At 39.1% G+C, this 27,958-nt stretch overlaps 2 protein-coding genes across 3 annotated transcripts in view; one reads left to right on the plus strand and one right to left on the minus strand.

The window, feature by feature from the left end:
- The window catches only part of nbeab (neurobeachin b), a 215,970-nt gene that overhangs the window by 140,073 nt on the left and 47,939 nt on the right, over positions 1-27,958 (plus strand). For both annotated transcript variants that reach the window (XM_086262085.1, XM_086262086.1), the window contains exons 39-40: positions 6,957-7,103; positions 11,715-11,851. In XM_086262085.1, the coding sequence (XP_086118211.1) occupies positions 6,957-7,103; positions 11,715-11,851 (284 nt within the window). The remainder of the gene's footprint in view (positions 1-6,956; positions 7,104-11,714; positions 11,852-27,958) is intronic.
- mab21l1 (mab-21-like 1) lies at positions 12,385-14,765 on the minus strand. The gene has a single exon (XM_086262079.1). The coding sequence runs from the start codon at positions 14,353-14,355 to the stop codon at positions 13,276-13,278; it is 1,080 nt and encodes a 359-aa protein (XP_086118205.1). The 5' UTR covers positions 14,356-14,765; the 3' UTR covers positions 12,385-13,275.

Here is a 27,958-nt window from a genome sequence, read left to right on the forward strand (position 1 = left end):
ACAGTTGGCAGTTTTAAAAAAAATGGATTATGACACATTGTGCTTTTTACAAGAGTATTCACTTTTAATTAGCATAGTATTAAGGATAGGACCTGTTCTTTGTAGATAATCCTGGTGCAAAGGCTGAGAGGTTGGAAATCATTTGTCATATCCAGACTTTGTTTCTGGGGTTTGATGGAGATGCTATACAACTCTTTAGTGGCTTCCAGGCAGCATAGGCACTATAGTAGAAAAACAAAGAGGCTTGTTTGACTTGGCCCATGAGAGTCATTACTGAAGCTTTAAAATCAGAGACTACTGGAAAACCAGCAGGTTGTCTAAACTGAATAGCCAGTTCCTGGTTTGACAGCAGTATATGACAGTATACACTCAGGCACCATTTGAGTTTGAAGAGGGCAGACTGCCATGATTGTGTTCAGAGTAAATGTCAGTCTTGGGTAAAATGAAAGTGCAATAGAACATTTTTTAAATCAACATTTCAGCGAGTGGCTTGCATGGTTGTTGGCACCGCATTCTTTTGTGTTTTCTCTTTGATATTAAGAAGATTTTTTATATTTCACAAGTTTTACCAATTATTTTAACTGCTTTTTATCTTCTTTTTTTTTTTTCACTGATGGTATTTTCAGACTTAGTAGCACATGTTAAACGTTGATGTATTTTGCAATAAGGTTTTAGTGAGTTTGGTGTTTATCTCAGAAAAAGAATGTCCTCTGTGGAGTTTTGATATCATTCATATTTAATACACAACTTTAAATGTAATCTGTATTTGTTTAAATCAAGTTATTGTTAAAACTAGTACAAGTGTAACTTATACAATGTGTGTGCAAGAGTGTGTACAATCACGGACATGTGTGATGGGAGGTTAAACTCTGCTTTAAACTCTACCTCGTTGTCTATTAGCAGCATTGACAGCTTAGCCAGCACATTCTGTCTCTGCCCTCTTCCTGTAATAACCTGCCCTGTTACCGCCAGCCTCCGCCCAGTATCCGAGTATATTGTTAGGTGATTGGAATTGGGCAAGCATGAAATGGAAGTCACGTTAATATTGATCCAAATGTTTAACGGGGTGTTTTACCTCCGAGTGTCCTTGCTGTCTCATTTCAGGTGAGCACCTTCTCTCAGAGCTGATTGCCCCAGGCAGAGATCTTTATAGCTCTGTACTTCTGCGGAGGCAGAGTCATGATGTGATATTAACCTTCTCCAGCTCGCTCCAGCTTTATAATCACAGATATTAAATGAAGATAAATGAGCTGGCTAACATGTAAATCCAAAATAACAGCATTTGAATGCAGCTTTTCAGCAAGTATATGGAGGTGTGGGGATTATTAGACCTTGTTTTTTAATGTTTTGATGAAGAGAAGAGATTGTTTGTAACCTCTGATTATTCCAGGATATTGGATAAAGATTACCCCAAGAGGAAGCGTCTGCACTGTATAAACTCCCTTACATCAAAGTTGTTATGTTTACATTTACACACTTAAAACACATACAGATGGCCCGCATTGCAGGAAGTATGAAGTTGTCATTCCCCCCTCCTCCCTCATTTCATCTTTCAGTGCAAAGTAAATAAAAGTATAGAGACAAGAGGCAGAATTGCATCGCCATTCACAGTAATGCAATCCCATGAACAGGACTCTTGTGGAATGTGGAGCCTGTGGAGACCAAGCGTAGGAGGACAGGATTTGAATCTGGGAAACGGAAGAGATATATTTAAACTGTTCTATAGCGTTCATATTCTATAGATGTTGGAATGAGTGTGCAAAACTTGTGTGAATGATAGTGCAGTCTGGTGATTGTGTTGTAAATAATCTATGTTTTTATAAAACAGCAACGCTCCTGAAGAAGCTCTAGAGTTTATTTTTTTAAAGTCAGACTTGAGATTTTTAAGTTGGGGTCTATCTTCAGATACAAGTTTTGTTTTTGTTTTTTCTTCCAAATATATGGAGTTTTATTTATAGCATAATAAGTGAATTACAAGATGTAACAAACTGTTGAAGATTTTCCCTGTGGCTCATACTGCTATTTATGTGTCTAGATTACTTTGGTGTGAATTTTCCTGTTTTGGCACTATGTCTTCCTGCAGTTAAATATAATGGAACCAGGTGGCATTTACATATAAAAAGTGTCACTTTCCAGAAATCACGATCCACAATTTAATGCTTCCACAGACCTTGTTCTGAGTACGAACTGATTTCTCACTGGTGTACATTTATCAGCCAAAACAAGAATGCAGCTAGCTAAGATTGCAGAGTAGTGTCATTAATGTTTACTTGCATAAGGAGGAAACTCTAATCATGGATAGATGGATGCTTCCTCAGAAAGGAAGAGCGATACAGTTGACAATCATAATTGAACAGAACCGCTCACAACAAAGCTAATAATAAAATACATTTTTGAACCGTGTTCTTTGGAAAGTGCCATTTACTTTATTAAGCTGACATCGTCTCCATTAGTGGGCGACTCTTAACAAAAAAATGGATAAACAGGACCACAGGCTGGAGGACAAACAAGGAGAATTGATTTTGGGATGAACATATGAGAGAAGGATGTTGTGGATTTCTTTTTGAGGAATGGCGAAAAGTGTAAGAGGGAGGGTCTATATTATACATAAGACTTGCAAAAAGCCATGCTTACACTACACTACTGAGATAAAAATAAAATTCCAGTGCCACAACGCTCAATCTGTATCAATACAGTATATCAAGAATGGACCCTGGCAGTGTTGCTATAGTTGATTAAATGCTCCTTTGAAGTCTTTTCAAAGCTCATCTTGTCCACATTGTGTAATAAAACTGCTCAACCCTAAAATATTTTCAAAATGGGAGCCTTTATCTAAGCTTATAAAGTTTATTTGAACTGAACAACTGAATAACTTTTTTAATTCTTTAGCATATTTTAAACTCTATATAACAAATCTGTCTGACCAGGGCAAAAATTAAAGATGAAGTTAGACTCAGTGTTTTTAGGAAAGTTGTGCCACATTGGGCATTGCATATCCAAGAGGGTGAACTCCGGACTTTGTGCGTTCAGAGACGGCCTCTGTTAGTGACAGCCGGCAGGTCTTCATCAGCCTCCACTGAGGTCATGAAAGCTCTGCATTGCACTTTACTGAGTGTAATTAGTGCACTCTGAGGCAGTTTCAACTCGGTGATTGAACAAAACGACCCAGGAGACCAGTGATCGGTAGCTCCTCGTGGAACTGTTTCTAAAGAGCTTAAAAGCAAACTGCTGTGACACTCAGGAGTCAGTGACAGTAGCTTTTCACAGATTGCTGTGTATGTTATTCTATGTTATGTTAATGCTGTTGATCAGGATATGAGCCAGCAGCTCGGGCTTGTGAGAGGCAGTCAGAGCTTTCTACCACATAGCTTTTTTTCCCCCTCTCTTTTGCATGCTTATTTGTTTTATTATTGTTATCATTATTATTTTGTAGTTTTCAGTTTGATTAGAATTAGGCTAAATAAAGAAATACAATAAAATATAATAACTGCTTGGTTAAGTTTACGTAAAGATTTTCCTGGGACTGAAATGCAAACTTTGACATTAACCGTGTCTTAGAGAAGTTTTCTCACAGAAAACCTTTAGGCCAAAAAAAAAAAAAAAATGAATGTGTATAATTTGGGGAATTCATAAAACCAAAATAAGTACAACAGTCCAAGAAGTTGGTTCAGACATCTGCTTTTTATTGTTATTTATTCTAAATTTACTGAGGAGGAACTGTGTCCCAGCACATTACCGAAAAGAAAATTAAGCAGTATCTCAAATTAAAAACTGTATTCATCCAAGTCTTTTCATTGTGGCGTTAAGACATACAAAAACTACACAACTCTCCAGATTTAATTATTGCCAAGGCAGGCAGGAAACAAAATACAAAAAGAACATCTATTACTTTTTCTCCAATCCTAAACTCCGAATTGTTGCATTCAAGCCTACTAAAGCCAACCCCACAAAAACATAGCAAACTCTTTTCTTGCTGTTTTTAATGTTTGAATGGTGCATTGAGTTTGATGTTAAATCAACAAGTCGGCGCTTTAGAAACATGGCAACCCACCAAAAAAGAGAGAGATCTTACCTCAAAGTCCACTATTGCACGGTTGAAACATATCATAGCAAAACATTACAGTGTGATGGAGTAGAGGACATTCATATGCATCCATCCATGAGAGTTTATCCGCAACCAGGAAGTTAACCTTGGAGAAAACAGTGACTGCATATCAAAGTAAACTGGAAACTACAAAAGAAAAACTTGAATGAAAACACACGAGCACATATATTAATCAACCAAAGTGGATCATAAATTTATTGGTGCTAAATGGGTATCACAGAGTCAAATATTCAACTAAACTATATAAATGACAGACTTGACCACCTGACTGGTGAGGGTGTAAGTAGAGCTCTGTCAGTGGATGTTGTATTTTTTATTGTTGCGCTACATCAGAAACATAATTATATCAATTTTACCTGCAAATGCAAAATAAGATAATTCATAAGGCACATTTCACTCCATCTATTTTTTTTATTGCTAAAGCATAGAGCTGAAAAGACTATGACATGTCCTTCAGTAGGCGACACACATCTTCATCAGCCAGCCTTCATCTCCATTCATTTTTATTTTGTGTCAATCACATGAGTCATATCAGGTCCTTGAAGGAACACTCCTCTTGTTTTGCTACGTTCGCCCAGGGTGAACTCATGAAAAGCTTTCTAATGAGCCTGTCTCAACATGACTGCACAGCAAGTCCAGTAATGGTGACAAATTGTTGACTCTTCTCACAGCAGCACTTTTAATATGAGAGTCCATCCAGGGCCATGACTCTAGAGAACATTGCTTTTCATGTCAGCACATTTTCTCCTACATGTCATACCACTCCATTTCTTATTTATAACCTTATTCATTTTCTTTTCTCTGAGAACTAAATTGCATTTTGGGCAAAGCTGGGTTCAGTCCTCTCCTCCTGCATTGTTGCCTGCCCTAAAAAAAGGAGATGTTGGTCGTTTGCATGTAGAAATCAGCATGGTTTATTTGGTCTACTCAACCCTGTCCAGCCTTGCCAATCAGAACATCGGCCTGTCTGCCGAGGTTTCCCTCATTTACTCTGAGTATAATGATGGTTTACAGAATTACAGTTTTAAATTTCTCTCTTTCTGCTTTGATTTCTGACCGCTGGCTGGCTTTTGGCTTTAACATTGCGCAGAATTCATTTCCGAAATGCTCAGACTGCTTCCTTTCGTCTGATGAAAGCACTCCAGATATGAGACAGAGCAGGAAGCAGACTTTTTTCTTGGTAGCAGTGTTGACAACAGTCAAATGTGACCTCTTCAAGACAAGGTACATGTTCCTCAGGGGAGGGAGAGGCGAATTAAGAACTGTGCTGAAAGGAAACATGTCAGGCTGGTGTCAGCCACCTCCCGTTTCTTGATATGTGTTCTTCCTTTCGCAAGCGCAAATTTCTCCTCTGGTTATTTCCCACATTGGACGTCAGAAAGACAAATTCACATGAACGCTTTGAGCGGCTGTGTGGCAGGCACATGTTGGAGATGTGCTGATTTAAGCTGATAAATGTGTTGTTGGAGCTCTTTGTTTTTTTCAAGGATGTATGAACACATGCTTCACTATAGCCATATGATGAAGTCTTGGTCTAATTGTGCTGTCTGCACAGTCTCCTTCTTGTCAAGTATCTGCAAGAGGCAAATGATATCTCTAATCTGCTATGAGCTTAAGACGTATGCCTGACTCAGCTGTTGGTCTTTTAAGATGCAGGTAGCGTTTTGTTGTTGACCTTGTCTAAAAATAAAAGCTAAAACACCTCTGATGTTCAACCACTCGAAAAAGCAGTCAGTGAGCAAATGTGTACTCTGACATTCTTTTATATGGAATGGCAAGTACATTAGTGTGCATCTGTATCAGGTTCATCCCACGTATCACTATTCATTTCACGCTGAGATTCTCCGTGCTTTATTTTTCTCAGTTTTTATACTTTACCATATGTTTGAATTTTAGTTTATAGATAGGAATAAAAAGGTTTTTTTCCACCAAATATTATCCAAAAACATTTATATTTTCTCAACTGTTACTGTGTGTGTGTGTGTGTGTGTGTGTGTGTGTGTGTGTGTGTGTGTGTGTGTAAGATTGCCGTCTGTATTATGGATGCAGGAGTTACAAATGTCATTTGGTGGGTGTGTGGTTTAACTTTTTTTTTTTCAACTTGATTTTTGCTGCTGTTGCAATAGTGTTGTTTTCTTGTTCGATATTTATTATCCCCTTTAATAACACACACTTATTTTCTTTTATTTAAATTCCTCACTGACTTTTCAAGCAAGTGATTGCTCAGTCGTAGGGTACAACTGCTAAACATTTTGATTGGATTTTACAGTTTTGCTGAGGAAAAATGTAGCACTGAAAACCTCTGTGGTAAATAGCAGAAATAGAAATAGACTGGTGGTGGATAAGTGGCTGAGAAAACTAATGGATAGGGGCTAGCAAGTAGCATCCTTCATGCTAAACTTCTGATAGCATTATGTGCACTTTATTACGTTATGCTTCAAAATATTTGCATAGAAACTATAGAGGACAATGTGTATTATGTTAAACATATATATGAAATGAGTTCCCATGTTTTGAGCTTGGATAGCCCAATTAGGTTATAAGCCTTCCAATGCAACATAGTGCCTTATGAACTCAAATCAATATTAGATAGCAATGTTTCTGTGTGCTTTTCATGTTTATTTGTTTTTCTACTGAGTTTTCTGAAATAAAAAAGAAAAAGATCAAAGGAAAAAAATTAAAAACTACAGGCACACACTTCTGCCCCACCTGCTTTTAAATAATTATATTTAAAAAAAATCATTAACCAAGTATCTCAATCTCATATAAGCACAGTTACAAATCCTGCTATTAGCTTCAAAGAGCAGTAGACGACATTTAGTGCTCTCTCTTCCCGTACTTGCTTTTACAGCCTCTGAGAAGGACGAAGTGGTCAAGTCTAAGACGGTGTACCGCAGCCCAACTGTCACCACTCAGAACTCTGAGACCGAACTAATACTGGATGGAGACGACGATGCTGTCAGCCTGCTGCAGGAGAAGGAGATGGACAACCTGGGTGGTAAGTATAAATCACCACTGCTACTTGTTCCCATCCTAATAGCTGGCATAATCGGTGAAGTCATTGGATGCATGTGTTATAGCATTTAAAGTGCACTAAAATGAAATTGCAGTGGTAAAAGTATATCTGAAAGTAAAAACCTTGAAATATTTGGTAAGAGCATGATGCACAGTAATTGTTTGGTACTTTTAGCATAACGTGATATATCGGATGTCGGATAATACACCTATTCTCATGCAATGATTTGACGGTATTAACCATAAAAAATAATCCTAATACCACACACATACTTGACAGCTACTGTATATTATAACATAATAAGATACAATCTATTGAATGGAAAACGTTTAAAATAGAATAAATTTTTATATTTGGGTGTTAAAGAAGCTTAATTATTCTTAATTCTGCTGCATTATTTAATTCTGAAGAGCCAAAGAATAGAAATCGTACTGATTAAAACATCTTAGATTTGTGTTACCTGTATGATTATTGTCTGACTTCACAGTCAGTATCCTAATACAGCTTTAATACTTTGTCTAGCACAATTCAGTTAGTGGTGTAGCATACTAACTGAATTGTAGTATGTAAAGGTGGTGGTTGGCCAAAACGTCTGTAATTTGACCAGAGTAATACATGTCTGGAGAAAATTGTGCTGCCTTTGAACCTCGGCATAGCTTTAAAAGGCAAGTTAGACAGAGTTCGCTTCAGCTTTGAGTGCAGCTCAAGAATGCTGGACTGCATTCTTGTCGATAAAGCCAGATCTTCACTTAACACCTCATGCAAACAACTGGTGATTGATGTTTTTTGTGTGTGTGCAATGCATAAAGTTATTTATTTTATTAGAATATAAAGGAATACTTAACCCTAGCAGTCATTCTACATTCAGAAAAAACAAAAACAAAAAATGTTTCTATTGTCTGGTGAACAAGAACAAAAAGCAGCAAAAAAAAAAGTAGATGCAGTTTTTCTACAAGTGGTGAAAGCCCATCACTCTTTGTTAGCAGTTGCTGTTGTCATGGGATGCTGTTTTAATTTCAGAATATATAAATAAACGCACACTGCATCAATGCTGTATATACATAACATTTTTAGCTCTTGGCCGACATGCCTTTTCAGTCATGATGTAAATTTTGTTTAAATGTTATGTGCTGTCATTTGTTTTTCCCTGATAGCGCATTCATGGTGGTTGGCTTGTCTTCAAAACTAACAAAACTGAACAGGATAATTAGAAGATGTTACCAGGTTCTGTTGGTTTAACTGCAGTTTCAGTGGTATGATTGCACAATCTTAGTACTTGAGTAGCTGTTAGGTTGCCAAACTGTTATTTCCAAATCCTGTAAAACCAGAGCTGCAACAAACTTGCATGACAGTAACAGATATAAATGCATGAATCGAATTTATTCATTCCAGGAACAAACTGTCATTTTTAAAAAAATGTAGTGAAAGGGAATAGTCTAAAAACTATTGCCAGACACTTAAATAAACATCTCTCTTTCACAGTGGTGCATTACAGAGTTATTGTGGCTTAGCATATGGATGTCAGTCTGAACCAGGGCACTGCTGAGCAGTGAAATCCCCTCTAAGATCCCACAGATGAATCTCAGAGGAGGACACTAACCCCTCCTTTTTGTCCCAGGGCCAGCAGGCAGTCAAACACTCATGTCTGTCAGATGAACCCTGCACTGGTCTGCCTAAACTCCAACGCGAGAGCTAGCCTACAAACCAAGTGTTTTATCCTCAGAGAATTAATAATGATACTGTACAAAACAGAAATCCTGAGGTTGAATATTTGAGATACATTTATGAAGTGTGAGCTGAAATTAGGAACCAAAATGTGAAGGTTGACACTGATTTTGATAAGTAAATTCTGGTTTAACTATGTATATAACTATTTGTGATAAATGGAAGTTGAATGCATTTCTTTTCTTTTCTTTTCTTTTTTTTTTTACCAGTAGGGCAGCTCCCCTGCACTGTAACATTTGGGTAATGTTTTTACCAGGATGCTCTGTCTATGTTTGTCTTGTATCTAATCTCAGGCATGAACAGCCTTAAAGACAGATCTGAGACTAGATCCTTGTCAACAACAGCGCTCCTCCTGCCAGCCACTGGGTCAGTGCCTGCAACTGCTGCCAAAGGGGCGGCGCCTGCACTCATGGGCTCCGGCAGTTGTGGTTACTGAACCTATGATTCGTTTTGCTCCCCCCACAAACAGTGGAAATGCTGTCTATGCCTGGGCTGGCATTAAATGAACCTTTTTGTATGCACATATTGTTACCAAAATCGGTGAAAATAGAAGTGTGTGTGTGTGAGAACAAAGAACGGAGAAGTCAGAGCCTCCTCGCAGACTGTCTCTCGTATCAAAGAGGAGACTGTAAATATGACTGCTCAGCTGGCATCCCAGAACCATGTTAATATACCCCAAAGTGTGGTTTAGGCACCGCAACCATTTTGTTCTCCCTAATTTAGGCTTTCTGAATCCATTTTAGGTCTCCATTCATAGCGTCGATCCCTTGAGATGTAACATCTTCATAAAGAAAAAAGCAACATAATGTTTATGAACGTAAATCTCAAAGGATGGGAGAGGAAGAGAAAAAGTTTATTTTTGTTCCCAAATTTGTTTTGTCATTTCAAACATCTGTAAGTACTTTTGTAGTTTAAAAAATTCATGTCTTTGTATTTAAATATATATGTATCTGCTATAAGTGGATGTGTAAGTAAATGATACTCCTCTGGTATGCTTGTAACCCATGTCCCTTTCTCTTTCTGTCATAATATAAAATCTAAACGCACTAATCAAACACTGCAGTCCACTAGATGGATTGTGGGTAATAATATACCCATCTTCTCAGCAGTTCTCCCAAACTCCCACCACAATGAAATGAGACTTTTCATCACTTCATTAAATTGGCCTGTCATTTAAGAAATATTTGCATTTTATTTAAGACAAAGGCCCATCAGCCTGGTAATTTAAGCTTTACTCTATATAGACCACTCATGCTGTGCAACTCGTCCTGTGTAACTTGCCCCTAATTTCATTATTCTCATGTAAACATTTTAATGCCATATAGCCTAATTATGGAAGGATCCCTGAGGGGATTACTGCCTAATCCTCTTCCTGCCTATGAGCAATGGATGCTGTGAGCATTTCTCTGTGCCTAGTCCTTCAGGGCAAATCTACAATGCTTTAGTCCTAGAGGTGTTACTTTTAGTAAGAGGTGGAACGCTTTATAATTTAAGGGCTGGTGTGAACAAAAGGGCAGTCAACTTTTATTGTTGCTCAAGGCTTTATGACAAAAAGAATCGATTGTATTTCAAATATTATTTTAATGTAAGAACAAATTCACATACTTTCACTCTTATTGGTGCTCCCCCTCCCTTTTTAATCTCTCTCGCTGTCTCTCTCTCTCTCTCGCTCTCTTTTTAAACAAATACACCAGACCTTATCAGACATGCAGAAAAACAGGCTTGAGGTTACTGGTTACTTATATGAAGCTTGTAAGCAACGTGTAGCGTCTGCGCTGATAGCATCAGCAGATAGGATCACCGTTAATGGATCCGAGCAACGCTGAGGAAAGAAAATCAGGGAGGGCGGTTTAACTGTGCAGCCTGCAAGAGCGATGAAGGGGCGCTCTGGGAGTTGAGACCGAAATCCACTTGTATTCCTGTAACACTAGCGACCATAATTGGCCGAGGAGCGCAGATTAAGATTGATGAGACATTAAAGTGGCTCTTTGGAGTTTAAGGAATCGATAAATATCCTGATTTCGAGAGGTTTCGTTTGAGAGCAGACAAATCACTGTAACGGTACTCCACAGCGACACTGATCTGAGAACATGGAGGAGAAGGAGGAGAAGGAGGGAGGAGACTGAAATAAAGATGTGATCACTATCAGCTGACCAGGGCCACAAGCCCACCTTAACACTCTCGACGACTTTTTGGAATTGAAAACGAGGTTTACTAGAGTATTTTTTTTTTCATTTATTTCTGTTTTTTATTGTCATTTTTATATTTAATTTTCCGAATTCGTCGCTTGGCTTGTCCCTGTCAAAACAGTCTTGAATAACAATTGTGTAAAATCATATTTTAATCTCATGTATAATAAGAGCGTTTTTCTTTTCTTTTTTGGATTGCCTTTATGGAAACCATTCAGACTGCAAAAGCATTTTTTGTTCTCCTTAATAGTGTATATAAATATTGAAATTTATTGTAATAATTTTTAATTACATCCCTATAACTCCACTGAATACGCTGTATTTTCGCATGTACGGATGCCCACTATCAGAAACAGGCCTTTAAAAACCCTACAATTGCCGCAATGTACACGTTATATTGATGAATTAAAGGTTTCAATAAAAAAAAACGCAATACTTGAAAAAAGATTCAAATACATTCATAATTATAACTACAGATTGTAGTTGTACATCTGGGATTTGTGGATAATCGGCCGCGAGATGATGGCACCCACTGTAATCGCATTGGGCAGTTTAGCGGAATTACACTTATCTCGCTTTACTTAATATAATAATTTTTTTTTTTAAAAAGAGTAATAATCTCTTTTATTTTTTGCGCGTTACTTATTGAGCATGTGGCCATCCCCTCTGCACTCTACAGGCCCAGTGGTCCTGAGCAGCCCGGCCCAGCTTGTTGCCCCTGTCCTGGTGGCTCGGGGGACTCTGTCCATCACCACCACTGAAATCTACTTTGAGGTGGACGAGGATGACCCTGCCTTCAAAAGGGTCGACTCAAAGGTAAGTAACCTGCAAGCAAGTGTACAGCTCAAGTTTAAAGCGGCCAGTTGGTTTCAGACGTGCTTCTCGGTGTTTTTTGCCCTTCCGTCTTACAGGTGTTAAGCATTTACGTCTTATTTATATATAAAATCAAAACGCGAGATTTCATGTTTTCTTGAAAAATAAAGTCCTCCGCTCTTCCGCATATGCTCTGTATTTTTTTTTTTTTTTTTTGAATAAGTTTATTGCTCAGATTTTTGTTATTAGGTCATATTTTTGGACCCCAGTGCTGTGTACTTAATACATTTTTTCTTTCTTTTCTTTTTTCAATCTGCTAGATTGCTTTAAAATATTGAATAAGAAAACGTTAAATAAGAAAATTACTTTTTTTCTTTCTTCCTCCCTTCTTTTCTTTTGGAAAGTTTGAAATGTAGAATGCTAACGAGAGCATGAGACCCCCAACATGAAAAGTTCCAATAAATAATTATTTCTTCGCATTAGGCCTACTTCACTATTTCAAATACACATTTAATAAAACCATAATGGGACACAAATATAAAACAGCTCGTTTTATTAGCTCTTTAAATTAGATCAAAGACAGAAATAAAAAAAACAGATCACAGATGTTATAATCCAGTGTATTTCAAGTGCATTTTTTTCCAATTAAACTGTAATATATATTTATACTATATATATATGTTATCATTTTCTTTTCTTTCTTTTTTTTTTTAAATCATGTAGGCCTAAGCACGGTAGAGAAAAACAATTCAAATGTTTGTACTTTAAATAATAATTCAAGTAAATCGATGGAATGTTTTCAATGTAACAAAATGCCGTACGCCTACCATCAAAATGTAAACTTTTAAAAATTAGAAAAAGTCCATTGAAACAGGTGAATCAGACTACCACTGATGCAAGTATAAATTAAAAACGTTTCTACCAGATAAAGAAAAAAAAAGTTCAGAAGTAGATTTAAACAGGTGGATCCTATTTACGTGTCACAGAACAACATTCACAATTTCAGACCACTCGAATCACAATCTATGAATGTATTTACAGTATAAAATGTACAGATGTGTTTTTTTGTTTTTCCAAAGGTTGTCTCGGGCTTTATTCTAAAGCGTTTAAGGAAATGCAGGATTTAGGCAGCCGTGTGACACGGAGAGGGAAGAAACCACTTCTGAGGTGGCCTCCTGGATTAGCCAATAATTTAAATTTAAGTATTGACACCTCCAAAAGGTGCACGGGGAGAGTGACAAGCTAGGCTGTTATTTAAAAAAGAAAATCATCTTGAAACAGGCTAGGCCAAAACATAACAACAGAGGACAGTCACATTTCACAAGACTTGCAAATCGGTTGGCAATATTTTGTGTCCGTTTAGGAGCTCATTAGGCCTCTTCAAAACATTTTTAAGACGAGGTGAACTAATATATTTTATTTTTACCTCAGAGTTTCTCCAAGCTTTTGGGGTTGGTCAGTATTTCTCTCGCCAGTCGCCAAGTCTGTTTGGCTGCATTCTCTAGAGCAGAGTGAGGTTTTCCTTGAAACAGGTCTAAATTGGGCAGGAAATAATGAGGGCACCTTCTGCACTGCAAACACGAAATAAGTTGCAATAGTATCCCGTTCAGGCGATCGCCGAGGCAGTTCTCATCCCAGTCCGACTCCCTGGGATGCTTCTCACACTCGTAGGAAACCAAGGTTTTCATGTGGTAGTTGTTCAGAGGTTGCCCGGGCAGTTCGAGGTGACGGTCTCGCAACGCTTTGAGGACAGACAAGCACTTCTTCCTGCATCCACCCAGAAGGAGTCTGTTCTCGGCCTCGGCGAACTGCAGGACCCAGGCGTCGCTCTCTGCTGAGCTCTGCTTGCCGTTCAGGGAGTAGCACTCTTTGGATAAAAGATTGAAACCTTCCGCTTTGACTTCTGCCACCCTGTTAGGTCCCGGCCAGGGAATGTGAGGCAGGGGCCAGTGCGCAGCGCTCCGTGGCCAGATGCCAGTGCACTTGAAAGCTGGCGTGATTTGTACCACATATCTGTCTCTAATGCGCAGCTTCACTTCACTTGTGTCAGCGACCATTTTGACAACATCTCTGTAGCTGCATTTGTCTACTGCCTGCGCCACCAGTGTCTGAAATCTCGACCGGATCTTGCGCGCAGAGAGGTAACCGGAGGCTGTGATGAATTCGACCCACAGAGACATGCTTCTCTTGCGGCCATCGCTGAGTTTGAGGACGGCGCAGCCGGGAATGGACCCGTCGTCCACAAAGTTGAATACTCCCATCTGATTCAGATAGAGCACAACCTCGAATTCAGTGGGCGAAATGACCTCCAGTCCCTCGAAACGATTATCCATCTCGCTGAGAGAGCTGATGAAGCGGGGCTCCTGCACCTCCACCTCCTTCAGGACATCCGAAACCACCTTGCACACCTCTCGGATGGTTTTGGCGATGGCTGCTTTCCGAGACTGACATTTCTCGTTGTAGTATTTGTTGAGGTGATACACCAACTTTGCCTGGGCGGCTATCATATTAGGGCAGAGATCCGGGTTATACACCGGAGTCTCGCAGTAAGCCGAGGGATCCAACGCGGCTGTTTGTACGGGAGCCAATTTTAGAGAAGAAAGAAAGCTATCTAAAAAGAAAAAAGTATATTTATAAAACAAACAAGCTGTGCTCAGAGCACACGCGTAAAAATCATATCACAACATTCACAGCTGGTGTGCCGTAAACTGCATTGAAGTGTTCAAAGCAAGTCCTCGAAATTAGAAGGGTGTTGTGATTAAAAGTCCATTTCAGTCTTGTTCAGTAGAAATGCCTTTTTCGTTTTTGTCTGATCACTGTGCCAGTTAAGAGTCCGCGTAATTGCGCAGAGTGGAGTGTGTCCTCTTGACGCAGACGCCCGGTATTGCTGTGTTTTACAACGGGAACACACACACACACACACACACACTTTATTATAAGGGAGGAGTTGAAACCAAGATGTCCAATCGCTGTCCGATGCGTCACCGCAGTTTATCGAAAACAAATTCATCCCCGGGTGTTATATACAAGTAAAAAGTACAGGTACTAGTAGTATATCGAGGAGCGGAAGTACACCTACGCATTTGGAGAGAAGAAGAAAGCAGAATTTCCACAGCTCAACGTGTCTTATTTTCCGTTGGACGCTATCTTCTATTTTTTTTAGTGCACTTTGTAGAATCATATTTGAAACAGTAGGTGGGTTTAGAATTGTTTGGTATTCATGTATTCGTCTAATAAACGGCTCAGTTTTCAGTTTCATTTAAATTGTCCTCTTTCTGCATCGCACGAGATCGATTTTTTTTTCATGTAGGTTAAAGCAGATAAATCACAATTTGAACGGAGAAATGCACACAGCAATATATTAATATGTATGGATTAAAATACTTTTGTACATTTTAAGACATATATTAATGAAAACAATCAAGCTTTGCTTTTTTTAATTGGATCTTTAAATGTTACGTTAGGTGAATAAACAGCGTTGAACTACCGCCTTTATTTTGCAAGAATAAAATATTTTGAAGCTATTTATCATTTTTGACTTATTATTTAATTTAGTAGTTATGAGTTTGAGTAACTTATGTCAGCTTTAAAAATTCAGCTTGTATGATAACGAGAATTTTTTTTTTGTAAGTATTTTTTATATACATTATGTATGTATTTGTATTTTTTTTGGGGGGGGGGGGGGTCAGCAACAGTGTAATTTTATTTTAGCATTTAAATTAATGTATTTTCTAAGAAAACCAAAACAGCTGTAATCTTAACAACTATATGGTTCTTACAGTTTTCTACATTTAAAAAAAAAAGAGTTTTATCATTTTAACCAAAAAATTAATTTCAGTCAGTGAATGAGAATGTGCAATAATTAAATATTTATTTTGGTCTTTGGGTTATTAATTTTCTCTGAAAGTAATTTTAATATTAAAGATTGTCAGAGTTATTATTGTGTGTTGTATGTAATGTCAATAATTATTTAAATAAATAAAATATTTTACATTGAATACTGCATTCTTAAATAGAGGTACTTTTTTCAACAAGATAGTAATACCACCCCCCCCTCCCCCCCCCCCCCAAAAAAAAAAAAAAAAATCCAGGAAAAAAATAAACAGTTGCAATATTTTGAAAATGAAAAATAAAAAAGTAAATATAAACAAAATAATTATCATGTGTATGTGCATTTTATACACAGTGCCATGACCCTCAATAAAGTGAGCTTACATCTGCACTAAACCCTCTTCTGGCTCTCATCATTGCACTGGCACTCCATCTCACAATACAGTGCACGCTTTGAAGACGACTTCAAAAAGATGATTCTGCGTGGATCAGATAAGCAACAAAAAGTCATTTACACTCATCTCTGCTCTAGCCTGAACTGCACACAACCAGACATTATGAGGGCAAACCGCTGCTCGTCAGTTCCAGCTCTAACTACATGGATGCAGCTGAGCGGGAGGTGGCGTGTGTGCACGAAGGACCTTGATAGATAGGTGACTCCCATTATCAGCACAGCCTGTCATGAACACACTGCCAGTAGCTGCTTGGTAAACCTCTGTGATAATTTCACACTGTTACTAGGCAGAAATTACAGATTTGGGTAGATTTCTTTTTATTTTTTACTTTCTTTAAATACAGTCGTTTGAGACTAGCTAACACTAAATAATAACAATATTATTTTATTCTAGTTTTCACCACATTTAACTGTGGTAACTTTAACTACATTTTACAACTTAAAGGTTTTATTCTTATTGACATATTTCTGGTGACTGTAGAGGACGTTATTGAACGTTTTCATGTGGTGAGAGGTAGCTAAAAGTCTTCCCCTCTCTGGCTTTGATAGTCTTTTCTCTCACTCTCTCCCACTGTCTGCAGCTCAGCAGGTACTTGTTCTTTATTGAAACCAGACTAGGCTCACTTTCCAGGCTATCTTTCTCCAAGTGAGATACCTCAGAATCCAGTTGCACCTCTTGAGTTTGTACTCCAGTTTTCGTCCCTATGCGTGATAGAAGCAAGGATTTCCATTGAGATTATCACCTCTTAATCTAAAGCATGTGGTTGCACAGATCTCACAGTAACTCAACCTGCTCTGCAGTCCCATGACAGTCCCAGCAGTTGTCAGGTCTAGCCTAAGACAATTCAGTCTCCTTACCCATATCTTTACCATTACTACATTGCAATCTTTGTTGCTTCATTCACCATGCCGCTAGGCTATTGAAGGCCCTCCAATGTGATATATGGGGCTGTGATTCCAGCACAGGCCTATTTCTGACCGAGCAAAATACATGCATGATTGTGTAAATCAATACAATGACTTCTCCTTCCCCTAATTTTGCACAAGCATGTGACCCTGTTTTGAAGGCCTCTTTGTTTTCAAAGAGCATGCCTCTACACTCATGCATTTTTTCTCCTTTTTTTCTCTCCTTTCTTCTAGAAAGACCAATCATCATATTAACATAAATTGGCATAAGTTCAGTGGTACTCGTCTGATGGCATAATTGGCCTTTGATCAGATGAATGCCGCTTTGAGTGACTGGAAGTCATGTTGTACCAAGTGACGCCAGAGTCATTTGCGTGCTTTACGCTGCTGTGTAGATATGTATTATTTACCACACATGCATAAAACACTATGCAGCATCATGCATTAAAAATTATTTTGAAAATTAGTTTAAATTGGGAAAATAGCAATCAATGCTCTGTTCACAGAGTTTTAAAGAATCACACGTGTGTGTTTCAGCTCAATTTTTTGCATTACCTAATAATACGAGCCACAAACTGGATCAAGATTTCTGTGGTGAGCAATCCTCTTACTGACGTTGTAATTGTGAATGATGTTTTATTAAAAATCTAGTTACACAACTAAAGTCTGACACATGTAATTTCATTAGGTTTCTGGGGTTTTTTTTAGTCTGAAAAACGACTCTCTCAAGCAGTATTCCCACACAAAGGGAATTCAACCAGCTAGCTCCCGATTTAATGTACGGATTAGCCAAAGTGGACTTAAGAGGGTGGCATCTGTTTGTACAGATCAGATTAAAAGCAGTGACACTTCGGATATGTGACATAGCTGGATCTCAAACTGTGAGAAATAATATACTCATGGGATGGTCACTCACTTTGACACATTTTTCTGTAATTTTGTTTGTCACAAAATGAAATTGTCATTGGGATTTTTAATAATGGAGCATTATTATTCCACGCAATATGGTGTCTCTGTAGGAGGCCAGTTAATTTTGGGGCCTGGAGCCTCACTGTGGACCCCCTTTGGATTGTGTCCATTCATTTGTTTTATTCTCCGCTGTGTATTAGCAGCCTCATTTGGATAAGTCAGGAAGCTGGAGCACATAGCCAGAGGGCACCCAGAGACCCTCTAGCGGTAACCTCAACAGGCATTGTTCGCAGTAAGCTTCAGCACACAGAAATAACCAAATGTATTGGTTTGATGGAGCATTCTGAGAAAAGAGAGACGAATAAAAGTGTAAATTATAAAACTTAATTGATTGTCTCAGCTTCAGTTGGCCCTTCACCCCTCCCCTCTGCAATATGGTACGCTTGTCAGACTCGCTGATAAATTACATGCATGTATTTGCATGAATTTTGCATATATATATACAATTCAAGTTTGTTTGCCAAAGTAACAATCCAGAGAAATGCCTGGTTTGTGTTACTAAAACGAACATACAATCTTACGTAATGCTCGGCACACCTTTTCATACACATTTTATGCATTTGGCCAGATGCAGTGACAGTGCTGCTGCACTTTATCAGCATGCAGTTTGCAGTTGGTATTTTGTTGTTAAACATTTCGTGTGTTGGAAACTAGGGCACCTGGTTTTTATTACTTTATTCTACATGAGTTCCTATTGTTGATTTCTAGAAACTGGATTTGTTTAGGTCATAAAGACTTGAACAGTTTGTATGTTAGCATGCACTTATTTTCATTTCTGTTTAGCTGCTTTGTTTTTGCTTTATTGTTGATTTCCACCTTGTTTGTGCTTAAAGGCAGCCATTCAGCAACAACGCTGTGATTAATCTTAATGTCTGCAAGATGTCTACCGTCTAAAAGTGGGTGCTGTAATCATCTGCCCACTGACCCCATGATGCTCATATGCGGGCCTCTGTACGGCCCTTGTGTATGATAAGTAATTTCAAATCTCAGATTGAATGAACTCGACTCTCTCCCATGTGTCATGTGATCTGGGAGTAGGAGTACACCAAAGCACAAAACAAAGGAAATGCAAGAATCGAGGGCATATTGCAGGTTTGGGGGTGTTGGTAATCAAATGCTGTTGGTGAGGCCTGTGATGAAATTAGGTGATGTTGCCTAAATAAGGGATGAAGGGTTCATAATTGCCAGTCTTAGAGATCTGAGGTACCGGGTGCCAACTGTCAGAGCAGGGCTAATGATGACAAATGTCTTTCTATGCAGATTGCTGCAGAAGCACCAGTGTGCAGCTGAGAAAGAACAAGAAAAGAAAAATGCAGAGGGACTAACAAGAGAAAGCTTGTGTGCTCATACTTAATGACCTACATGGAAATAAACCTGCATAACTGATGGGCCTTCTTTGAAAGTGCTAAAGCTTGAAGCTGTTTAAAGTTACCCCTACAGTACCTTGTGCATGGCTGTTATTAATAGGCATTATTCCCCGTGAGTGCGAAGAATCAGTGATATCTGCACCTCTATCTGATGCAGTGAACGCGAAGTCTGAAGTTACATTTGCTTACAAGCTTGTCAAGATGATTTGACAATAAAAATTATGTCATGTTTTAGCTCTATATTTAGCCAAATAATCCATCAGCGCCAGAGGAGAAGACATGAAAGCAAGGCTCAGCATTGCCTTTGTGTAGCTTTCCTCATTAGCGGTTCTTTAGCTGATGCTTTGGTTGTTGTTGTGCAATGCAGCAAAATGTAATTTTTTAAAAAGTGACTTGGCTCGTTACACCGTGGTTCAGTTAGAGCAGAACAAGCTGTTCCTGGATAACAAACTGTTGTTAACTTAGCTTTATTTCTTTCTTTCTTAAAATTGCGCTTAATTTTAACCACTTTTTGTAGCAGAGAGCCATAAATCTGATTTCACTTACTGTGACGTAAGGCTCATGCTAATAAAAGAGCAAGCCCAAAGTGCTGCATGGCCAGATTTCCCCAATTTGTTGCATGAATGGCTTTTGAAAGGGGTCCGTCTTTGTACAAAGGGACTCTCGTCTTTGTTTGGTTTCGCCCCATCTGTGTCATCTGGTGGTCTGTGCAAGAGGGTGGTGTCTCGGGGTGCTCCCCAGCGGCGTTGCCAGTTGTTTTATGGACTCGTTGGAGTGGTGCAGGGAGTTCATAAGTTGGCTGGGCCATTGTGTGCTGAGCCCAGCTGACACGTGTGAATTGACTCCAGCATATTGACAGATCATTTCCATTAATGAATCGAGGAGTCTGCCTTGTTTCACTCTGTGATTTATGCCCTTGCTTCATCATCCTCAGAGCTCTGGGTTAAATAACAACCCCCTGAAAGACTCAAGCACTAATTGCTGGATGAAGTGAGTTTGCTTTGTTCAGTAGTTTTAAGTATGCCTAGATGTTCTGTAAGTCATATATAAATATTTTATATATTAAATTAAAATTACAACACAGTGAAAAAATCTGAATAATAAATACAATGTCAGTAAATGCAGTTTTTTGAATCAGTTTTGTTTAAAGGCCGTAAAACAAACCAGAATAATGGTGTGATGTGCGGTCACTTATTAACAAGTGTCAGTAAACAGCAAAGTTTCCATTCATCAAAGACCTAGCAGTTTTCTCTCAAGGGTGGCTGGTCTTTTTCTTGATTTGATATTGAGATGCTTTTGTTTGCAACTGCTGGCGTTTCATGAGCTCTACCCTGATCCTCCATGGCGACCATCCAGCTTGTTCAAAGCAACAGCCATGCACTGCTGATAGCACTGGCCTCAGCCTGGCCTGTCACCCCCACCGCTGCTGCCACATGGAAGGCACATTTGCTCGCCACCATTTTATGCTGCTGTCACCCTCCCTTCAAGAGCAAGGGGAAAGAGGGGAGGTGAAAAGGAGAGGAGGGAAAGAGGGAGGCTCACCCTGAGCGGATGCTAGACAAAGATGGCAGCAGAGACATTTTGTCTACTTTCATTAGTTCTGGTGGTGGTGAGCTCTGCTGAATATTAGCCTGTTACTGGCAAAGGCACACATTGTGGAGCACAGACGGCGAGTATGTCACAATCGAATCTACCCCACCTCATTTCCATCTTCCTCACCCAAAAAGTGGGACATATGGGGCCGGATGCCAATTGCTTATTTTATACGGTAATTAACATCCCTTAAACCATGTTACGTGGTAGGTGTGACAAAGTTTATCTCACCAATTTGCATATATACCCCCAATAAGGTGCAATATTTTAAGATCCTGACTGACTACAAAGGCTTATGTGCTACATGTTATTAAGAAATAAAGAATATTAGCATTACTCGCCTTCACTCATGTTTAATAGTTTTGTTGCGGCACTGTCACATTCAGCTAAACTCAGAACCATCCTAAATCTGTGCTGTCATTTCCTTGAGTATCTGCTATCTGGTATCTGTCAGCTTAAATTGGGACCCTACCTAAACCCATATGCACTTGGATCTGTTGGACTGTGTGTATGTTTTTAATATTTTTCTTTAAAAGGGTCAGTGTGTGAAGGACAGCTGCGATATGTTTGGACGCTCCTGTAATGAACTTGATTGTTTTCTGTTGTTTGTGATGTGCATGGCTTTATTAATTGCTAGAAAAATTAGTTTTGGAGTTCAGCCAAAACACAGATATTTCATCTGGTTTCCTGCTTTGCACCATGTGCCTGATTCTTTTGTTTACTTTTATAACAAAATTTGCAGAGATACTCCCAGATTTGTGCCGGTGTGTATGTGAAGATGTATCTGAATGTTGCTTTGTCCTGCTGGGCTTTTATCTGTTGGACTCATTATTGTAGTCATCTCACTGGGCTCTATTAGAGAAGCTCGGGAGATGGGGTCGCCATGAAAGAGTCATGATGGACGAAGAAGTGCTGATGTGCAGGTTCCTGCCTTCAGGCTTTCACCTGCTTAGAAACAGCCTCAAGGCAAAAAAGAAAAAAAATGACTGGCTTCTCAGTCCAGCCAATAAAAGATTGAAGACCTAAAGTCAGGACTTTTTTAAGGTTGTTTACAGTTAAATGTATCTAAAATTTATAGTGAAACAAAATGTCAAAGTTAACTAATTAGTCAATGGTTTTTCTGTGCGTCTTTCAAACGATTTACAAAAAAAAAAACGAGTCGAAAAGGTGGGTAAGAGTACCAGAAAGACGGATAAAGTTATGCTGTTCTACCTCGTTAAATTTCAAACGATTTTATTAGAGTGTCAATTCTGTGGTCTTGGCAGGGCTTGGGAGGTGTCTGAGCAGGGAGTGCAGTGGCAGGGAGTGAGCATGTCGGCTGTTGACACCATCTAACGAAGGGGGGGATTAGGAGTTTACAGAGGCAGTAATATGATAGGTCAAAAAGAGGAGGCACTCCTCCACAGCACTTGGCTCTGTAATGAATGATTGACTGGAAAAGGAGAAGCTGCCACTCGCTGGCTGAGTGCTCATCTTGACGCCTGCCGCACCGCTCCACGGCTCCCCTTGATCACGTTTCGCTGCTCCTTTCTCATCTAAGGAACCAGTCTGCAGGGAAAAGCTGCTTTTCCCTCTTATTTTTCTCTCTAATTTACACATTTAAGACATTTTTGTTTGCTTATTTGCAATTCCTTTTTTTGTCAGTGAGCCTCCCTCTATCAGTCCTACTTCCAGCCCTAAAACCAGCCCCCCACCAACCAACACACACGCGCACACAACCTTCCCTTTCTCTTGTGTTTGCCTCGAGGCAATGAACTAATTTCAGGTTCCATAATTGCAGTGTGTTGTACACCTGTCTGCTATTAATTCTCCCCTGTCTCTTATTCTTTTTCTTAATGAGATATTATTGTAATTATTGTCATTATGCTGTTTTTCATAATGAACTTGATTGATGTTGTTGTTATGGAACTATTTATTCTCTATAATTAGTGTAAATGTGGAGGGAACCTCTGTAGGCACTGATAGTCCAGCACTCCAGGTATGAGTAAACTTGTCAGCTGGACTCCAGAGTTCCCACTTAGTCCACAGTTTGTCCTGGATATAAACATGAGAGTGAAGTAGCCTGGTCACTAGTGAATAGGGCCCTGCTTGTAGCCATTTTAAAACCATTACAACAATGAAAGGCTTTACAATGGGCATCCCTGAGCTTTGTTTCAGCCTGTCACTTGCACCCTGTGAAAATCAAATAGTGCTCTGAACATCGTGAAAAAAAAGGTGAATAAGGTTTTGCCTATACTCCTATTTAAAAAAAATCTGCTTGTGTTTTGAAAAGGAAAAAAAAGGTTTTCAGTGACACGAGTTTGAATGTTATTGTTGAAGGAGCAAACTACTGGAAGGAATGTTAAAGAAAATCTCAGCTGAATGAACAATGTTGAATTTTTTTTTCTTAGTGGCTCTCAATCCAATTAGGAGTTTAATAAGGGTCATGCATAGGGACTTCACGCTGCAGGTTGGTTTCTTTAAGGGTGCTTTCAGGGAGTAGGCTGGGGCTGAAGTTCCTGAAGGTCCTGACTGAAGGCTGGTCTCTTTAATGTGAAGCGAGGGGTCCTGTGCCCTGGTGAGTCATTGAAGCTGTTTGGGGAGCGCAGATGATACTTTCCATAATTGTGAAGCCTAGATTGTCGGATAATCTGACACTGTGGTTACAGTGGTTTCTCAGGTGGTACCAATTACCTGATCTCTCACACGTCTGCTTCTCCTTCTCATATGCTGCACTCCTGCTGTTTCATTTACCTTGAAATGTAAGAAGATTTATTTTTTCTGTATAATAGCCTGTTTATAAGTTAATATTTTCCCTGATTAAAAATCTTTGAGTCAAATCTAAACAGCTCTTGAACTAGTTGTTACTGTTTTCAGGTTGAGTTTCATACTTGGAAAACGGGAACCTTCTTGAAAACTTGAATTTGAGTGAAGATGAGGAAAAGCTATATGGATCTTTAGTTGGGACTTAGTTGATCTTTAATCCCCCCCCCCTCCCTCCCAAGAGAAAAAGTGGGCAGGAGGGCCCTAAAAGTGGACTTGTCCAGCCTTTGTGGGTTTGTTCACATGCTGCTGTGCTTTGAGTGTCTGACAGCCGTTTAACTCCACACGACCTGTTTCTCAAGTGCCATCGTTCGGTTGCTCTTGAATCCTTTTAGGAGCCATAATTACAATTCATGCACTCCCCGCGCTTCTTTGAAGAAGCATTCAGAGAGCAAAGCAGGGTGCAGAAAGCCTGAGAGAAAGCCAGCAGTAGCAGCTCTTCTCCAGTGCGAAAACACTGAAACTATCAGCAAAATGCTTACACCGCTATGTGAAACTGCAGGATGAATTTGTATAATATGCAGTTTTGTAAAGTAACAAATAACTGGGTAAAACAAGGGTAAATGGTGTAAAATGTGTATAGAAGTAAACATTTTCTCCTGCTAAGAAATAGTAAGAAGCAAGTCTAAAATATACATTTCAGAGGACAAATTTCATCAAACTGCCATTCTTTCAAGTATGCAAACAACTTGTGAATTGTGTTACAAGTGAAGTGAAGCACATTCAATGACTTTCAAAGGGAAAGAGAAGAAAGGGTAAGCTTAATGCCTAATAGGTGCTTTAGTAATTTCTGAGTTTTCATAGCTTAATCCGTTCTGAAAAGCTCAGCAGAAGAAAGGCTGCAAATGGCCCTCAGCATTAATTTGATGTGACTTCTGTACAATAAGGGCTGTGGATCCCAGAAGCCCATTTTCAAGCTTACCTTCTTTCATCATCCTCAGCCTTTGGAACTTTTACCTAAATGTTTCATGAAACTAAGGCTGTAAGCCTCTTTGGTATTCTGTCTTTATAACACATGGTTTAAGACTATTATTACACCGTGTTCAAGGCAGAGGAACACATACAAACAGTGAAGCTGCCTCTCTATTGTGTGGAATTCAAATTGATTTGGTACAATTGGGAGAGCATTTGTATTAAAACACACATATCGTATGGCTCATTTCCCCTCTTTCTTTGTGGATTTTTACAAATGCAAATGAGTTGGTTTCCCATCAGTCTTTGTACAATTAAGTATGCTTTTTGGTTCTCTGAGTATTATTTCCAGATGAAATAATGTGTCTTTTATTTCCTTTTAGATTTCAAAATGCAATTTCCCTAGGAAAACATTTGAACACATAGCTAAACCTCACAGTGCTTCATTACTCACATTTCGTCCTGATATTTTTCGAAAATTAAAAGTCAAAATCACAAAATTCAAAGTTACATTTTCCTTGTTGTCTGCTTTTTGATGCCATTCTTAGTAACTCCCAACCCCTTCTGTTTCTGTAAAAATCTCATGAACTATGGTACCTCTCTGAGATTCTTTTTTTTCCATGCAAAGAGTCAAAGCAGGAGGAGAAAGATTTGGTTTGTTATCAAAGAACCTTGTGATGATGTGCCCCAGGAAAGTGCAGTCTGCATTTCACAGTTTCTATGCTGTGGATGCTTTGTAGCAGTCTCTCCCATTATAAAAATAACATCAGTTAAATTGATACATGTTCAAAGCTTATTTAAAAAATCTGCTTTATTTTCTTGAGATTCTTTTGTTTACGCAGAATTGAGGAAAGCCAGCAAGGGACACACTGGGTGGGTCAATGACCCTGGAGAAAACAGCTTGCATTAATATGGTCTAATCCAGTGTAATTAGTCAAATTACAGCACGCCAAGCAGCTTGTCAGGGGCTGTCGGCTTTGGCAGGCACGAGAGATGGCGTGGAGTCCCACTGGACAGCAGAGGGACCTCAAAAGCTCTGCGAAGCTGCCCTACTGCACTTACTTTTACTAATTTTACCTCATTTTCCTCTTCACCCTGTCATTTTTTTCTACTCTTGACAAAAAATGGAAAGAGCTCTTCAGTCAGGCTACAATGTTTTCACCTTTCCCTGTGTTGTCTCCCACACCCCCAGGCTGCTAGCTTGGCTTACTGCCTGGCTGCTAAGGTGGATCAAAATGATAGGAGGATTCACAGCACAGGCTACAGAAAGTCAGAGTAATTATATCAGCGCTGCACTCCTCCTACGTGATTTTATGAGGGAGTCAGATGCACGCTAACTAGTGCTGCTAAGAACCATGGACACGGCTAAGACACTTCCTCGTGTTGAAGGATTAGCATTGGTAAAAAGATTTAAACTATATAATTACATGAGGATAAAGTACAAATTATCTAGTGCACTCAACAGCCAGATTATCATCCCTTGCAAGTCCCGTTCAGCCCCAAGGGGTGAGCCTGGATGACAAAGGCCCTCATTAGCATAAATTTACAAGCCCTCTCGTTCAGAGAAGCCGATAAGAACCTGTACCACCTTTGCTTTGGCCCTGAATGGCTTGTTGTGCTTTTGGCAATGACAGATAAGTCAGGGTAATTCCACTTTATGGCTGAAAAAATGATGCTCCAGATTCTGGCTGCATCCCGAAGGTGTCACCCGCGATAATCCTCAAACAGCGTCCAGCAGAAAGGGGGCTGTGTGTTTTCCAGATGATATACTGCGAATGACAGAAAGAATTATATGAAGGAGGACGAATCTGTAACATATTATTAAGCAATTCCCTGTGAATAAGGGGGATAAAAGGATAATGGATGAGGGTGTCATTATTACCTTGGTGCCAAGGGAAGCGCCAAAGCAAAGGTAGAAAGACAAGATTAATTGAGGACGAGTGAGGCGCTCATTGCTCATCAGGCCCTCTTGTCTAACCACTTGCTCTTTCTGTCCCTCTTCTCCTCTGTCTCTGCCTCTCCATCCTCATCTTATTCTTTTCTTTTTCTCTGTCTTGCTCTGAGCCTCTATTCCTCCCACACATAACCAAAAAAAAAAAGAAAGAAAGAAAGGAAAATAAGAGGAAAAGAAAAGTAGAATTTAAAGCGATCAGCTTGGCAGTCTCAGTGGCAGCCAGATGAAGCTGGTACCCAGGCCAGGAAGATTTCAGTCATCTTAAGGCTGACAAGTCCCTGAAAACGTCCCATTAGGAAAAGCTTGCTGAAAAGACCCAACACCAAATGACTGCATCCCTTCTCTCAAGCTCCTTAGTGAAACCATCCCCAAAGCTTTTTATCTGGATGATGTGCTGACTAAGTATGTTTGTGGATGTGGCTATGGGTGGCTCACCATTTGACCGTGATCATTTTCCATACGAAGCTTTAAATGTTGTATTCTATCGTTTGCTTGCTCACAAACAAACCCAGGAAATTAAATGTTTTGCTCATAAATTACAATCATGTAGGCAGTAAACATATTTCATAGAAAATTCTTAAGCACATTTTTTTCATTATAGTAACACTTGTACAAAGATAACTCATGTTAGCTTGAATGCTAAATTACAGCCTGATCTGCTTTTTGAAAGAAATGCGAGGTCTGTCCTTTGATTTCCAAAGAGTGCAAGCATTTTGTTTTCAAACTTGCTCCCTCCTACACATGTTCCAAACTTTTGATAGTCTCCTAACAAACTGAACCCTGATATAAAATGAAATTAGACAATAAGAATATGATCCACAAAACTGTGATTTTTATTTTTATTGCATTCATTTTATTTATTTATTTTTTAAATATTGTATTCCCACTTTGTAGTCTTGAATAAAAGTAGCAAAAGTGTAAACATGGCGTCACCATCAGGCTTCAATCACAAGGCATCCAACTAGATCTAAAATCTAAAAAGAAACAACACTATATTTAAACGTATATGTAATTTAAAGAGGGCTCATACACTTTAGAATGATTTGTTTCTTATAACCGCCAAACCTTCTGGTGGCTTGATGCCAGACTTTCTATCACTGCTGCAGAGAACCACAAGCCTAAGTTACTCTTTTTTTTTTTCTTTACCCATTGGATTTCTTGGGGCTTTATGTTTCCACATAGGCTGAGCTTTTACTCTTTAAGACACGATTGCATATTGCACCAGGGGCTCCTCCCACCTGTCCTACCATGGCAGCGTTGAAGACAGCACTGCAGGGTCTGCTAATCTGCGTGAAATACTATCTCTGACATGAATGTTATTG

Source organism: Aulonocara sp. 'chitande type north' Nkhata Bay, linkage group LG14 (genome assembly GCF_057382095.1).
Source record: "Aulonocara sp. 'chitande type north' Nkhata Bay isolate Kocher_YH1m ecotype deep benthic linkage group LG14, A_spYH_male_GT1.1, whole genome shotgun sequence".
Classification (NCBI taxonomy): Eukaryota; Metazoa; Chordata; class Actinopteri; order Cichliformes; family Cichlidae; genus Aulonocara; species Aulonocara sp. 'chitande type north' Nkhata Bay.